The following is a 14,116-nucleotide window of genomic DNA, read 5'->3' on the forward strand; positions in this document are numbered from 1 at the left end:
GGATACCCTGTGGTATGTATATTGGCCTGTTGTTGCACCGCCACACACTTTCTCCCCAACCTAAAGTCCCTCCTTACCACTTCACATGCACACACCAACACAAGCCTGCCACCTCAGAGCTCTTCACCCGTTCCTGAGAGTGACATAATCAGGTATCAGGGCATATTTAGTCCTTAATTACACTATGTGTTACTCAGTGACTACTCAAAACGATAATTTAGCTCCTTGATGGGAAATTGCTCTGCACTGCTGACTGATCTAACAGGGACAGGAATGGTATAATAGCACATAGTTGGCAGATGAGGCCCGGGTTGAGAAAAGCAGCAACAGCTCTTGGAGTGCTCATTATTTTAATTGTGAACCACGCCGAAGCGCAGGATGCACATGGAGTCTGAGAAGCCTCTGAGCTTGAACGTGGTAGGAGACCTCTTTAGACTGTGTTGAGTCAATCAATGCTCACTCATTACAAACATCACAAAGTCATGTTCCTGTCGCCTGGATGGTCTCACCCGCCATCTGGGAAAATAAGCTCATAATCAGGCTTGGACTCCTTGGTTCTTCCTCCGTGGAATGAAATGATGAGATTTTTTTTTTTTTCTTTCACATAAGCATTCGCACAACCTAGCATATTTGGTTTTTTTTTTAGCTCTTTTAGAGACATGCTGTGAAATCCACCGTTGATTTGCTGGCTTTCAGTTTGAGTGGCCCTGACTGGTTGGAGACTTTAAAATGTATAATTTTTCCATTAAATGAATGCCCCATACTTAAGTGCTACAAATGCTCTTGGTTGGAGGAGTATTTAGAGTTAAGAATTTTTATTTGGAAGAAGTTGTTTCAGAGAACCTGTATTACCTATGACATGTCTGTGTTTTGCTCAGGTTGCCAGAGAGTGAGAGAGAGAAAGACTATGAGCATATAATGGAAAAAACAAAGCATAACATTTCTCTGTTTGTTTTGGGACTACTGGAAGTTTTTCAGAAGGTTGTGTTAAAGCATGTAGAATTGCACACATGCTTTTAGGAAAAGCAATCCAAGATGCTAAACTCTGTTATCCTTTTGTCTTCATTTGATAATATTAGTAAAACACTGTCTTGCAGCAATTGCTCCATAAAGAGGGGCATGATTTTGTCTTTACAAAATTAATTAATTACAAAATTAATTGCTCTCAGCACAGACAATTTTTAATTTGGATTTTATTGCTATTTGAATTGGCTATGGTCATGTTTGGCAGCTAAAACAAAACAAACAAAAAAAAAAGAGAACGGAAATCTAATCATCTCTAAACTACTTGCATCTTTATACAGAGGCAAAATCCAGAGTAACTGCTCCAGGGAAGCTTTCACATCTTAAACGCTCTCTTTACATAAATGACAAGACGCATACATCTTTTTGATTTAAAGATGCAACGCTGGATTAATGCAGTGCTTTGTCTCCCTAACACAAATTCATTTGGGATTAACAGAGTTAACGAAGACAGCGTTGTGAACAGCGCTGCTCCCATGCAGCCACTAATTAAAGCTGCTTCTAATGAGGGCTTGTTGATTGACACGGGAGGGCTGGCCTCTCCCCTCACTTGCATCAACTATGACAACCACATGATGAGGCTGATGACAGGCTCCCATGCAGGCGGATGACAGGATGTCACAGCCAGACCACCGGTGGTCCTTGTCTCTGAACGGTACTGTATGACAACACCAGACTCATCAAGTCTTGCACTGTATAAGTTTAAGCAAAGAATGATTGTTGGGCTGAAAACTGAAGCCTGGGTTTAAGTGAGACCTTCGGCTAACCAATGTCTGAAGAATTTTGTGAAGGACAGAAAGGAGTGACATGTAAAGGTATTTGTAGAAGTTCCATCTTTTGCAGATGTCAGATATTTGACCACCTTTGCATTTGAAGAAGAGGTGGTGGGAGGCTTTCCCCTGCCTTCAAAATAAAATCTGGTTTGGGAAACTTTCTGGAACAAATAGTTTCTTGCAATATTCCTAGAACATTTTGATCCTCAGTCAAACGTAATTTTACCTAATGCCAAAAATGTTCAAGGAATATGAAGAATTGATTTGTGAATAGAAAGCTTAAAATGTGGAATGCATTTGCCACATTGAGCCCATTCATACAATTAGGTCTCAGCCACTCTAACAAATGAATAAACTTTGATCAAAACCACTAACCTGGAGTTCTGGCAGTATGTTTCAGTCATTGTGCTGTTCGAAGGTAAATCTCAGTTTACATTAAAACATGTTTAATAAAATTGGCTTTGTGAACTGCTGTTGAGCTGGATGTCAAGTTCCTGACCTGGAGACTAAGAAATTACCAAACCAGAGAACGACTCCCATGCAGCATGGATTTACCTCTTGTCTGAAAGTTGACTTTGTTCATAGTTTTAAGGAAGCTTTGAAACTTTTTTCTCCAAGTTAAAGGATTTATAATTAACATAGACTCAATTCATTCATTAGCAAATGAGGGGTTCACCCACACAGGAGCATATAAACTGGACAGTGCTCAGGTTAGTGGCATTCCCTTTTTGCTGTATGCCACTAAAATACATTAAAACTAAAGCCAAATGGGATTATATATAACACATGGTGTGTGTTTGTGTGTGTGTGCATGTGTGTTTGCTACATATAGAGTCATGTGAACATACAGACAAACTTATAAGTAAATATACCTGGCATGATGACAGAGACACACTAGTGTAAATGTATAAGTTCATCCTCTATTAGGATGCTTGGTTACTTCATAAAATTTTAAAGTTGTGTATTTTCAAATGAAATTTGACAACTAGTCTGAATTGTTGCACATAGTCTGTTTCTTATATAATGCATTTTATCTTAATATTTTCTTACCTGGGTTAAGTTTTAAATTTTTTTATTAATCTTAGGTGATTCAGGCTGCACCATGTGGCAGGGTAGCAAACACTGGATATCTGCTTTGACTGTAATTGGGCACATTCGTATTTGCGTTTATCAAAATGTTCATTAATGAACAATATCTATCTTCAGCAAATAAAAAAATAAAATAAAATAAAGTTACTAAACAAAGTTTGATCCAGTTTAGGAAGATTTAATGTTTAAAGCAGTCTTCAATCTAGCCGATTGATGTCTGAAGCTTTTATATTTTCAGCGTTTTCCCCAAGACTGTTTCCACCTGCTAGCTGCGGCATATTTTTGCTGTATAAATTATCAGTGACAGACATGAATCACACCAGAGAGGCCAAGCTGTGGGGCATCAGCAGGCCAGGCTGACAATGAGGGTGAAGTGTTTGAGTAAGTCTTGCGCGTGGCCCCGTTGGCCCCATGGCAGGGGCCTCTCTGTGTCGGTTTGAGAAGCCCCGAGGATGACAGGTGCTTTTCGTAATGCCTAGCTGATGAGAGCCAATCAGTGCGCCGCCTTCTGCCTGGTGTGTGTGTGTTTCCTCTGCTGTTGTTGTCATCTGGACCTGCTAAAGTAAAGATGAGCTTGACTGACAGATGCATCCGGGTTCACAGTTTATTGGTTTCTCAGAGAGAGCCAGATATGCCAATTTAGACAGGGTAGTGACAAAAAAGTTCCCATCTAAATGGAATAATTTTACCACTGGGAATTCTCAGCTGGGGGAAGAGGAAATGCATGTGTATGTGTGGGTGTGTATGTGTGTGTGTGTGTGTTTTATCTTTTAACAAGCCCTGAATGACAAAACATAGGACAGTTAGGGGCTGACAGAAACAACAGCTTTTGATGCTTCGCGGGGGATCCATGAAATAAACAATAGGCAGAGGAAAGCAGAGAAATTGAATTACAACTGACTGCGTTTGTGCGTTTCAGAGTGAGAGTGCGGCCGCAGAGGCAGCGGCGGGCTATGGCGGGATGAAACCATTGCATCATTAAGTAGACTGGAAGTCAAAATGCTCTCCTGCCTTCCCAGCTATCCTGCTTCTTTGTTTAGCTCTCTTCTGTCAGCCCATATTCACACCCACGACCATAAAACTATGTTGTTCTTTTTACTATTGACACGGGTTAATTAAACAGTAATCATCATTCACATCGTTTCTTCTTACTGCCTCACAAAAAATACACTTCAACATCATGCCGTGAAACCTTGTGCGTTTCATATTTTAGAGTAATAATCTATGAGTGCATTGTAGTCTTGACTGTTCATAAAGCCAAATGTCAATAAGCCCTGAGGAGAGACTCTCCCACCCCCTACACCCGCTTCAACCTTGATCCTTGAATCACTTCTTATGGGGTTAATAATGAGTACAGATCAAGTCAACAATGGACATATAAAAGAATTTATTTCTCATGTGCACAAAAAAAAAGAAAAAAGAATTGGAACAGAACTGAAAAGGAACAATGATTGAGGCCACGAGGCTTTCCTTATAGATTTTCATCAGATCCTTTTAATGTCCATGACACGTGTCCTGTATCATCTTTTACAGCAGCGGGTGACCCGGTCCAGCAGAGGTTCTCCACGTCCGAGAAGAAAGACCACGTTGTTACATTTTCAGGTATGCAAATCCCAAGTGCAATTTGTGGAAGATTGCTTTCAGATTGAGTGTTGTCCTCTTCTTTCCTGGTTCTCTTCCTGACAGCAGGTTTTAGCTTGGTTGCCCATTGTTAATCATAGAACAGAGGGATGGTGGACAGTTTTGTGTCTGAGGATTCCGTGTTTCTGCACAAGGAGATGATTACATCTACAAACAGCAAACAGGATGACATCTTTGATTGTTACCCAGGACTTCTTTGTGAAAGGGAAGCAAAAACAATTAAAGGAAAAAAAAAAAATCATTTCTCACCACGAGTTGTTTGAATCCTTTAGTTAACCTCTGTACTGTTCTCCATGGGGACCGGTTATTTTGAGCCCGACAAGAAAACAGCAACAGAAAGCCATTCAACTCATTGCATAGTGACATAAAACACCATCATGACAACAAATTAAAGAGGGGGGGAAAAAAAGAAGCAAAAACGACAAAAGACAACCTATGTGGATGTTAGCATCTGAAACCTGCCACTGCTATATAGCCATAGGTTATACTTTCCTCAGAGCAGAACATTCACACTGAGACACAAATGTAATGCACGTTTTTCTTGTTTTTTTGTTTTTTTCATGAGCTTCAGTGTGTTTATCTACAAAGGGAGCTGGTACATTAGTACGATACTGCAGCGGTGTTTCTGTATGATGTTATATATTTACAGAGACAAATTGTCTTCACATTATTCACACATCTTTCTAAAAAGCAGCACTTAGTTTGCAGCTGTTGGAATATTAAGCCACTGGATTTCACCTTCCTCGCATGGATCATGTCGTTCACCTGTCTCGGCGTACATGTTGAGTCTTGACTCATTTATAAGATAATACTGAAATATTAAACTTACTGTAAATAAAATATTAAATATCAAACTAAGTCTTTGGCAAATGTGGTAGGAGGAGTACATTCACAGAATATTTCCCCCCAAAACAAACAGTCAAACAAAAACAAATGCTCATTTTCAGTCTCTGAAGAGGAAAATATGTGACTTCTACTAAAGAGGTGTAAGTTAAGGTTGACAAAACAAGCTTGTAAGGCAATTATTGAAGCTAATTTATGGTTATTCTTGTCACAACTGCATCATCTTTCTAAGCTTTGCGGGCATCTTGTGGTTTTACTTTTGTAACTGAATCAAGAGGCTTCATTTAGCCGAAGAGCTCCAGGATGAATTGTTTGTGTGTTTAGCTATTACACTGAGATATTTAGGTAACTGTTCCTCAAAAAGACAATAAAAAAATCAACTAAATGGAGTTGTTAGTGCAAAAAAGAGCAAAAGAACATGACAGAAAAAAAAAAAAACAATCAAGAAAATCTTTGATAAGTTTGTTTACGTAAAAACTTTGACAGAAAAATCCCTCAGATTGTTGAAGTATTTAAAATCCTGACATGACCCTTACAAATTCGTGGTCGCCACACTTTCTTTTTATACTTTGCAAAAGAATTTACATTTTTACATTTGATTGTTCGCCACAGGTGCGACGTTGCTCTGGGAACGAAGGATCGGTAAACATCGAAGGACGTGCTGATAGCTCAGGATGGGCAGGAGAAGAAGGACGACCGAAGGAATTATGTCAAAGCACCAGAAAAAAAAGGTTTGCTTTACTTTAAATGTGGGGAACCCATCTCTTTTAGGTGTTAAAGTCAGGCCTGCAACACTGGTGTAAGTTGCTACATTATCAATCTGTGGGACCACCATCAATCACTCCTGGACATGTCTCTTGAGAGCAGACAAAAAAATACTGCAGTTTATTACATGAAGAAGTGTGAGGATTCATGAATAAAATAACAACAACAGCAACGAAAAGACAAAAGAAAAAAAAAATTATAAATCCCACAAACATTTTTCCACATGGTATTCTTCACACAGTTTTTTTTTTCTCTTCAGTTTATATTTTATAATATATATATTTATAGATTCTGTTGAAGTCATTCTGGAAATGTTCAAGCCTGTGAGGAATTTACAGGCTCCAAACTCCTTCGGGACTCCCCACCCCCTTGCTCTGACCCAAAATGTGTAAAAGCTAGAGCTGGGTGCGCCGGCTCCAGCCTCGTTCATCCTTCGTCTTTATCGCATAAGATGAAGAGGTCCCAGTGTTTCTCAGACAGGAACAACGTGGAGGTTGAAGCTCCGGCCCTGCAGTTTGAGCTGGTCTCCAGGGTGACTAGTGGCGGTCATAGGCAGTGGCAGCAGCGGGAGGCGCGGAGCCACGGGATGCGGCACTATAATAATAAGGGGAACCTGAAAGTTAACAGAAGAACGAGCCGTTGGAAACCGTTGGAAACAGTATGCAGGACAACTGTCTCTAAAAGGAACAGTCACAGCTTCTGGTGATTTTAGTCATTTATAAAAGAGCATAAAACACTTTTAAATTTGATCAGTTACAGTGCCTTGCCTTGTACCTTGTCCCTGTTTATATATTTTTTTAACATTTTCTCCCATTACAGTGTATATTAATACAATTTGTGAAATGAAAGATATAATAGATAACAAGTATTTACAAATAAATTATAGAAAAGTATGCTAAACATTTTTCAGCCCCACTGTTGCAAATACAGTTGAAAGTCTTTTGGGTTAGGACTCTACTTTGCACACCTGGGGAATAAAACCTTTTCAAATTTTCATTTGCAAATGCTTTTAGATTGCTTTAAAAGTCTTGCCACAAATTTTGATTTAGAGTTAAGTCTACTCTAGACTTTGACTAGGCTTCTCGAACATGTGAATTTGATTTTGCATGTTTATAATTAGTAATGGGACTTGATTAAAATCAAGTTAATTGCAGTGTTTCTAGTTTATATTTTGCAATTCATAGTGTTTGTATATATATATATATATATATATATATATATATATATATATATATATATATATATAAAGGCAAAACTTTCTATTCAAAAATAATTTTTGCAGATAAATTATTAAATAAAACTTTCTATTCAAAAATAATTTTTGCAGATAAATTATTAAATAAATGGACATATAAGCTCAACACCCTGGCCCCATTTAGTATCTCTCTTCTTCTGGAAGTTTAGCCTCCATCTCAAACTATTGTCTATTGCCGCCTCCCAGATGTTAACCTCAGCAGGTTAACCTGTTTTAGTTTTGCGCTATCCATCCAGCAACTCCACCTTTCCTGGCCTTGCTGCTAAAAAAGCCAAATCCACAGCATGATGCTGCCATCACTGTGTTTCATTATTGATATAGTGTTCAAGATGTTTTGTTCAAGGTGCTTTTTTGGCCTCATGTAACCAAAGCTCCTTCTTCCACATGTTTTCTGTTTTCCTTGCCTGGCCTTTTAGTTTAGGTAGGTGACCATGTAGTGGCAGGTTTGCATTTGTGCCACACTCTTTTCCTTTTCAGATGATGATCATACAGTACTTTTCTGTCAATTTACCACGCTCATTTTTAAAGGTTGAGATATTTTTTTTACAACCTAATGAGCTTTAAATGTATCCACAACTTTCGCCCTCGTCTACCTCATCTTTTCCTTGATGTTCTTGATGCTGTTTATTCACTGATGTTCTCTAACTAATTTCTGAAGCCTTTATAAAACTGATGGATTTATACAGAAAACGATTTACAAACAGATGGATTCTACTTAATTGTTAAAATACTTTTTTAACTCACTGGATTTTATTTAGGTTTTCAGATTAAAGAGGCCTGAACGTAAATGTGCGTCTTATCATACATTTTAAAAATATATATATATTTGTTGAAAAATAGAAAACCATTTTTATTCTTTTACATTTTGTCACCATGTTGCACTACTGTCTGTTGGTCTGTGGAATAAAATCCCAATAAACAGGATTTAGGTTCGTTACTTTAGTGTAGGAAATTGTGTAAAAGTTGAGCTTGTACACATACTTTAGCAAGGCACAGTAATGAAGACAAAGTCAGTGGATGTACCTACTCAGTAACGCTGGATTACTGAACCTCCAAGCCTCATTGTAGGTGGTGTATTGAGGATGAGAATAAGGGTTTCCAGAAAAGTCACCCCCTGGTGAGAAAACAGAGCCAATCAGTTAGTGGAGATAACTGTAAATGGGAAAAAATATATGCATTTTGCATTATACAACTCATATATGTATTTATCATCCAATCAAGTCACTTCTGTTTTTTCCGTTTTCTGTTCTTTTTAAATTCAATTTCCTCTCCTCTGCCCTTTTTACTATAAATCCAGGATTCTTGTCTGTCTGTTTAAGCACTGATCCTTTTCTCTAGCACATCGTAAAACATTCAGGTTCTCTCTCTGTCTGTCATGTCCACTTCGTAGGGATTCCAGGGTATCCCAGAGTGATGTCCAGGGTTTCCAAGTGTCTCTTCCTTGTAGGACTAAAGCCTGGCTGTTCCATCAGCTGGCAGCTGAAAAATGGGTTTTACTTTTCCATTGTTTAGGGTCAGTCAGTAAACTGCTCAGAAGCAGAAAAGGTCCACAGATTATGGATGTTGAAGGCATTTGTATTTTACTTCTGAAATAAGGAACATAAAATTTTGGCTCAACGTATTCTTTGACAATTGGTAATGCACACACTCCAGGTTGATCTGTAAAATTTGTAAAATCAAAAGACTGTTTTGAGTGCTGCCTCCTGCGGTTTGAGCTGTGTATGTCTTTAAACAACAGAGGCAGTTGTGTCTTCAGCTGTTTGGACGACAGATTTACACACACTGGCAGCTATAGCATCCTCACCGCTGCTCGTGTAACTTGAGCTCGTCCCTGAGAGAGATAGTGATTTAAATATTTACAGGCCCTCTACGCCTCTGTGTTCTGACCCTTAACTGTTTGCTGTGAACCTGAACTACAGGTTAAGTAGAGGGGAAAGAGATACGCTCTGTAGCCCTGCGTGTCCGTGGAGGCGAGGAGAGGAGCACAGACAGTGTTTATCGACGGGGCTGGTGAGAGCGAGGCGCATGTGGAAACGGCGAGGGTAATGAGCGCTGGGAGCTGGAGTGTAACTGAGAGGAACTGTCCTATCTCACGGCCGCTGATTGTGGTGATCGTCTATCGAGTTCATCTAATGTCCTCATCCACAGACACTAACCGCACGGTAACCGCAGACTTCTAAAGCTATAACGAGCTCGCCTCAATCCAGGAGAAAAACTCTGCACTGTTTCCTCTGCCACTTTTGTATCTTAATGTTTTGGCAAACAGGTGTTTACTCCTAAATGACCTCAAGCTCTGTGAGAGTCTTTGAAAGGAAGGTTCTATGTGCTTGCTATGAGTGCTTGCTTCTCAGGATACCAGAATAAAATAAAATAAATAAATGATTGACCTACCAGGAACCATGCCTGCAAGTGTGGAGGTGGGGTAGCTGCCTTGTCCTGTGGGGGGAACATGGGGTGGGTAGCCAGGTAAAGTGGTGCTCGCCATTTCTCGACCTGCAGGTACAGGTTAAGGTGTTATTATTAGCATGCTTGAATAGAAAAACCAATTGAACAAATCAAATACAGTATTTTTAGTGTAGTATTGCACATTTTAGCTGAATAAAAAATCATTGTATTAGCAAGATTATGTCCTAATTATCAAAGAATATTAAGCTTTCTTAAAATACTTATACAAAAAATTTGATTGCATGGACAAAGAAGCATTTAATGTATTTAAGTGTAGCACCATCGGGAATAAAACTTTTTTTTTCTATATTTTTGCAATGCACACTAACAAACAATAAATGTATAAAGTGAAGTGCGGAGGTGGTACCAATAACTGACATAAAGAAATCTAATTTATTGCTGCAAAATTAAAATGGCTCACAATTCTTTCTGGACCCTTATTTGGTTGGGGTTTCTGTAATGTGTCACTCATTTTGTTTGAGTGGCACAACCAAAATGAAGGCCAAGCAGGGGAAATTGCCATCTTCATTCTCAGAGTGTGATGTTCATAATTTTTTTATCCATGAATACGGGGGAGAAAATGACATCAAATGACTCACAACATGTTATCATTAATTTATTATGTCTCTGTCTTCTTTTGAACCTCCTTCTTAAAGGATTTCACTCTTTCCTGGCCTACACCTCAGATGATAACAGGATTACATTTATTGGTAAAATAAGTAAATAAATAAAAGAAATGGGGCTGGCAGCATTTTAATGTCATTTCGCCACAAAAGTTGTAGTTGCAAAAAATATGTCTTCACACATAAGCAGTCAGCTGATTTTTAGTAAACGGGTACTTGAATTCATAAACCTACATATTGCAATTCTTAAAAAAAAAAAAAAAAAATCTGTAATTCTAGATTCCTTTTTATATTTGACTTAAAGTTTAACTTCATCCAAATCACCATGCATAAATAAAACTCCTTAAGACCGCACGGCTTTTGGTTTGGCCTGCAGAGCTGCAAAATCATGAAGCTTGTTCCAACTCTATTGGAGTAAATTTGTGTAAAACGTTCGTATTATAAATAATAGACTGCAACATCATATTAGTTAAATAAGCTTAGCAGCTAAAACGGACAAGAACATTGTACGAGAACTATCTCTGCACTCTGCTCCATATTCAGACTTTTAATTAACAGTGACAACACCAGGTCTGGGTAAGTAAGGGTGCCTTGGGTCCAAGCCAGTCCCTGGCAACAACTTCTATGCTTTTGCAGTCATCGCCAGCCCTCCACCCTTTTTGCATCTCCCTTGATCCCCCTGACTTTGAGCCTGTCACGAGGCTGGATGGACTAGAAGGTCTATTGTTAACCCAAGAGATGACCAGGAGGTCAGATTTGGAGAGCAGCTTTACTGAGAGGGGAAGAGCCTAGCTTCTGATAATGAGGGCTGGACAGTCAGTTCAGCTCCTGTATCCAGGAGCCAAAAAGCAGCATGGGAGGGTGGCTGTTTTAATGTGGTGCGCAACCGAGAATTGCTAAAAGGGCAAAAGTGAGCACAGAGGTAAATCAGCTGGACATTTTTCATGTTTTTATTCGGCTATCGGGCCTCATGGGTAAGGCTGTACCTGCTATAAAGGGTTGGCTGGCATACTGGCTGTAGCAGGGGCCGTGGGCATGGGGAAGATAGCTGGGAGTGGAGGCATCTACAGAGAGGCTGGACTGGTGGGGTAAGATGTCAGCTAGAGCAGAATCCCCAACAGAAGAGGGGGTGAAGGGGGCAAAGGATGCCTCATGGGGCTCCCGCTTTACACACATGGAAGGCGGACATGACGGGTGAGAGTCTGGCAGGTGGAAAAAAAAAGAAAAAAAAAAGAAAAAACTTGATAGGATGCAGACATACATTGCCACACGTTCTGTACTTAAATTTGAGTCAATCACACATGTAAGATGAGATGGAGGTATGAAAAAACACACAATAAGAGTATATTTTCTTGTAATAGATTTAAAAAGACCTTACATACTTCAGGAGCGAGGAATCTTACATGAATACTGAACAGAAAAGCAGCATTTAGTGTCTGATTTGTTAATTTACATAGCTTATGATAATAATCTTATACGCACCCCGAAGTAATTCATCCAACTGAGTGTAAACATACACCAGTGAAATGTTGCGGGAACACATCGTGCCTGATCAATCAAGCTCAAACGCATAAAAAATTTCCCTATGGTTTTGGGAAAACAAACAGCATAATCTCACGGCTGCTCTCTGGCAGCAGAATAAGCAAACAATCAGCTCGCAGGCAGCTCAAAACATCAAGCGTTGATCTAATTCAGCTGATGAGTCCTGGCATCTTCCGGTTTTCATCCGGCTCTGCCTCTTGAACCTGTGCAATCAATGTGAGCTCTGTCTCTCTTCGGTCCCTCCACGCCGTGCAGCAGAGCCCTACTCTGTTTGCCAGGGCCTGAGATGGCTCTTTCGCCCCTCCCGACACCATGATAGCCTCATTAACTGCTTCCCCCATCATTGTTGTTTTACAACAGGACTGTGTGTTGCGATTCCTCATTAAGATAAGGGCTGAAGAGGGATTTAACACTGTCAGCTCTCAAAGCAAATGCACGAGAATACGGCAACACAGCTGAGTGCTTTGCAGCAGCTTTTCCGTAACCCTTTCATCGCTCTAAATGTTCACTTGAACAGAAAAAAACAGACGATTGACTATGGCCTAAGATTGGCTCATTAAAAATAGTTTATTTGGGCGTGCCGTGGTGGCGTAGTGGATAGCGCGACCCATGTTTGGAGGCCTTGAGTCCTTGGAGAGGCTATTGTGGGTTCGACTCCCGGACTTGGCGATGTTTGCAGCATGTCTTCCCCTCTCTCCTTCCCCCTTTCCTGTCACCCTACTTTCATATGAGGGACACTAAAGCCCACAAAAGACCCCCTGGAGGGGTACAAAAAAAAAAAAAAAAGCTTATTTGATATCAGGATGAGTCATCTTAGGATTTAATTGGATAGACCAAAATTTTGTCACATTCCAAATCCTAGTAGGACACATAATTTTTAGACATAATGGCAACAACCTGGTGCTTAACTTTGCTCTTCAGTTAATTATACCCACCATGCACTCTGTTAAGTCTTTAAAGTTACAACACCTTTCAAAAGTCTTGTTACCCTGCAGGCTGATGATGGCACCATACCTTCCCAGCTAAATATACAATAAAATTGCTACACAAGGTTTGTGTCCCAAATTCCTGATTACGCTTAACTTCCTTTATGAAACATAAAAAGCCAGATAGAAAACTAAGGCAGTGCAAAAATAGCATTAAAAAAGTCACTCCAACTGCTTTAATGCTTGCTTCTTACACTCTTTGCTGACATGCTTTACAGGTTTTGTTTCAACTACACGTTTTCTACAGAAAGACCACTGATGATGCACCGCCTCCAAATCATCACTTTCTGTGTATATAATCACAGGCTTCCACCTAAAACTACGCAAATTTGACAACTGCTTGAATATCCACAAAAAGATATTTACAGAACCACTGACATTTCTAAGAATTCAGTTGTTTAAGAAGTTAAAAGTCCACTTTATTCTTGGCATCCCCTTGGACTAAACGTTAGCATCAATCTGTTGGGCCACCTAATCAGGATTCATATTAAAAGAAAATATTGCAGGCATGGTAATAACTGCTTACAATGGCGAACAAATGTACAACCAAGTTATGACAATATTGTATCTTGGAACTTAAATGAGAAAAGGGAGATTAAATTAAAAGGAACCTTAATGCTGCTTAGCAAATTATCTTGTGCAACAGGCAGCTTTGAGACAGCCTGTTTAGTGAAGTATTGCATCAGATTGTTGGTGGTTCAGGACGCATTTGGTTGCACTCCATTCGAGACCTCCAGCATTTTCTACAGTTTGCTTCTGTTTTCTCAGCACCTGGGCAACCGTTGTGAGACATTCGGTTGTTACGGAGCGTCAACAACTGATACAAATGCTGCGTTCAAGACCACTGAACTCTGAATCTAATCAGACATGGTGCTGCTTATTGTCCTGGAGACGAGGCAGCACCGGGAGAAAAAAAAGGGAGGCTGTCAAATCCCGGGGCCTGATGATGGAGATGGAAGATAAACTTGGAGTCCATGGGGACCTTTTTCCCTCTGCAAACACATCTCTGCGAGAGGGGAGAATGGTATAGAGTTCTCCAACATCTGTCTCCGCTCGACCACTGATACCACATCTACAGACCCCATCAACCATAGAAATAAACTGTTAGGAAACCTGTACCAATCCTCGGAG

At 39.8% G+C, this 14,116-nt stretch overlaps 1 protein-coding gene across 18 annotated transcripts in view; it reads right to left on the reverse strand.

The window, feature by feature from the left end:
* Positions 1–6,093: 6,093 nt before the first annotated feature.
* The window catches only part of pax2a (paired box 2a), a 34,712-nt gene continuing 26,689 nt past the window's right edge, over positions 6,094–14,116 (reverse strand). For 7 of the 18 annotated variants that reach the window (XM_044137431.1, XM_044137428.1, XM_044137425.1 and 4 more), the window contains 4 exons: positions 11,444–11,659; positions 9,781–9,882; positions 8,417–8,503; positions 6,094–6,728 (listed from right to left, as the gene is read on the reverse strand). In XM_044137431.1, the coding sequence (XP_043993366.1) occupies positions 6,607–6,728; positions 8,417–8,503; positions 9,781–9,882; positions 11,444–11,659 (527 nt within the window). In that variant the 3' untranslated portion in view covers positions 6,094–6,606. Of the gene's footprint in view, positions 6,748–8,416; positions 8,504–9,780; positions 9,883–11,443; positions 11,660–14,116 lie in introns of all 18 variants that reach the window. The other 11 variants (XM_044137439.1, XM_044137434.1, XM_044137436.1 and 8 more) reach the window with 3 other exon arrangements.

The sequence above is a fragment of the Gambusia affinis genome, linkage group LG13 (genome assembly GCF_019740435.1).
Source record: "Gambusia affinis linkage group LG13, SWU_Gaff_1.0, whole genome shotgun sequence".
NCBI lineage: Eukaryota > Metazoa > Chordata > Actinopteri > Cyprinodontiformes > Poeciliidae > Gambusia > Gambusia affinis.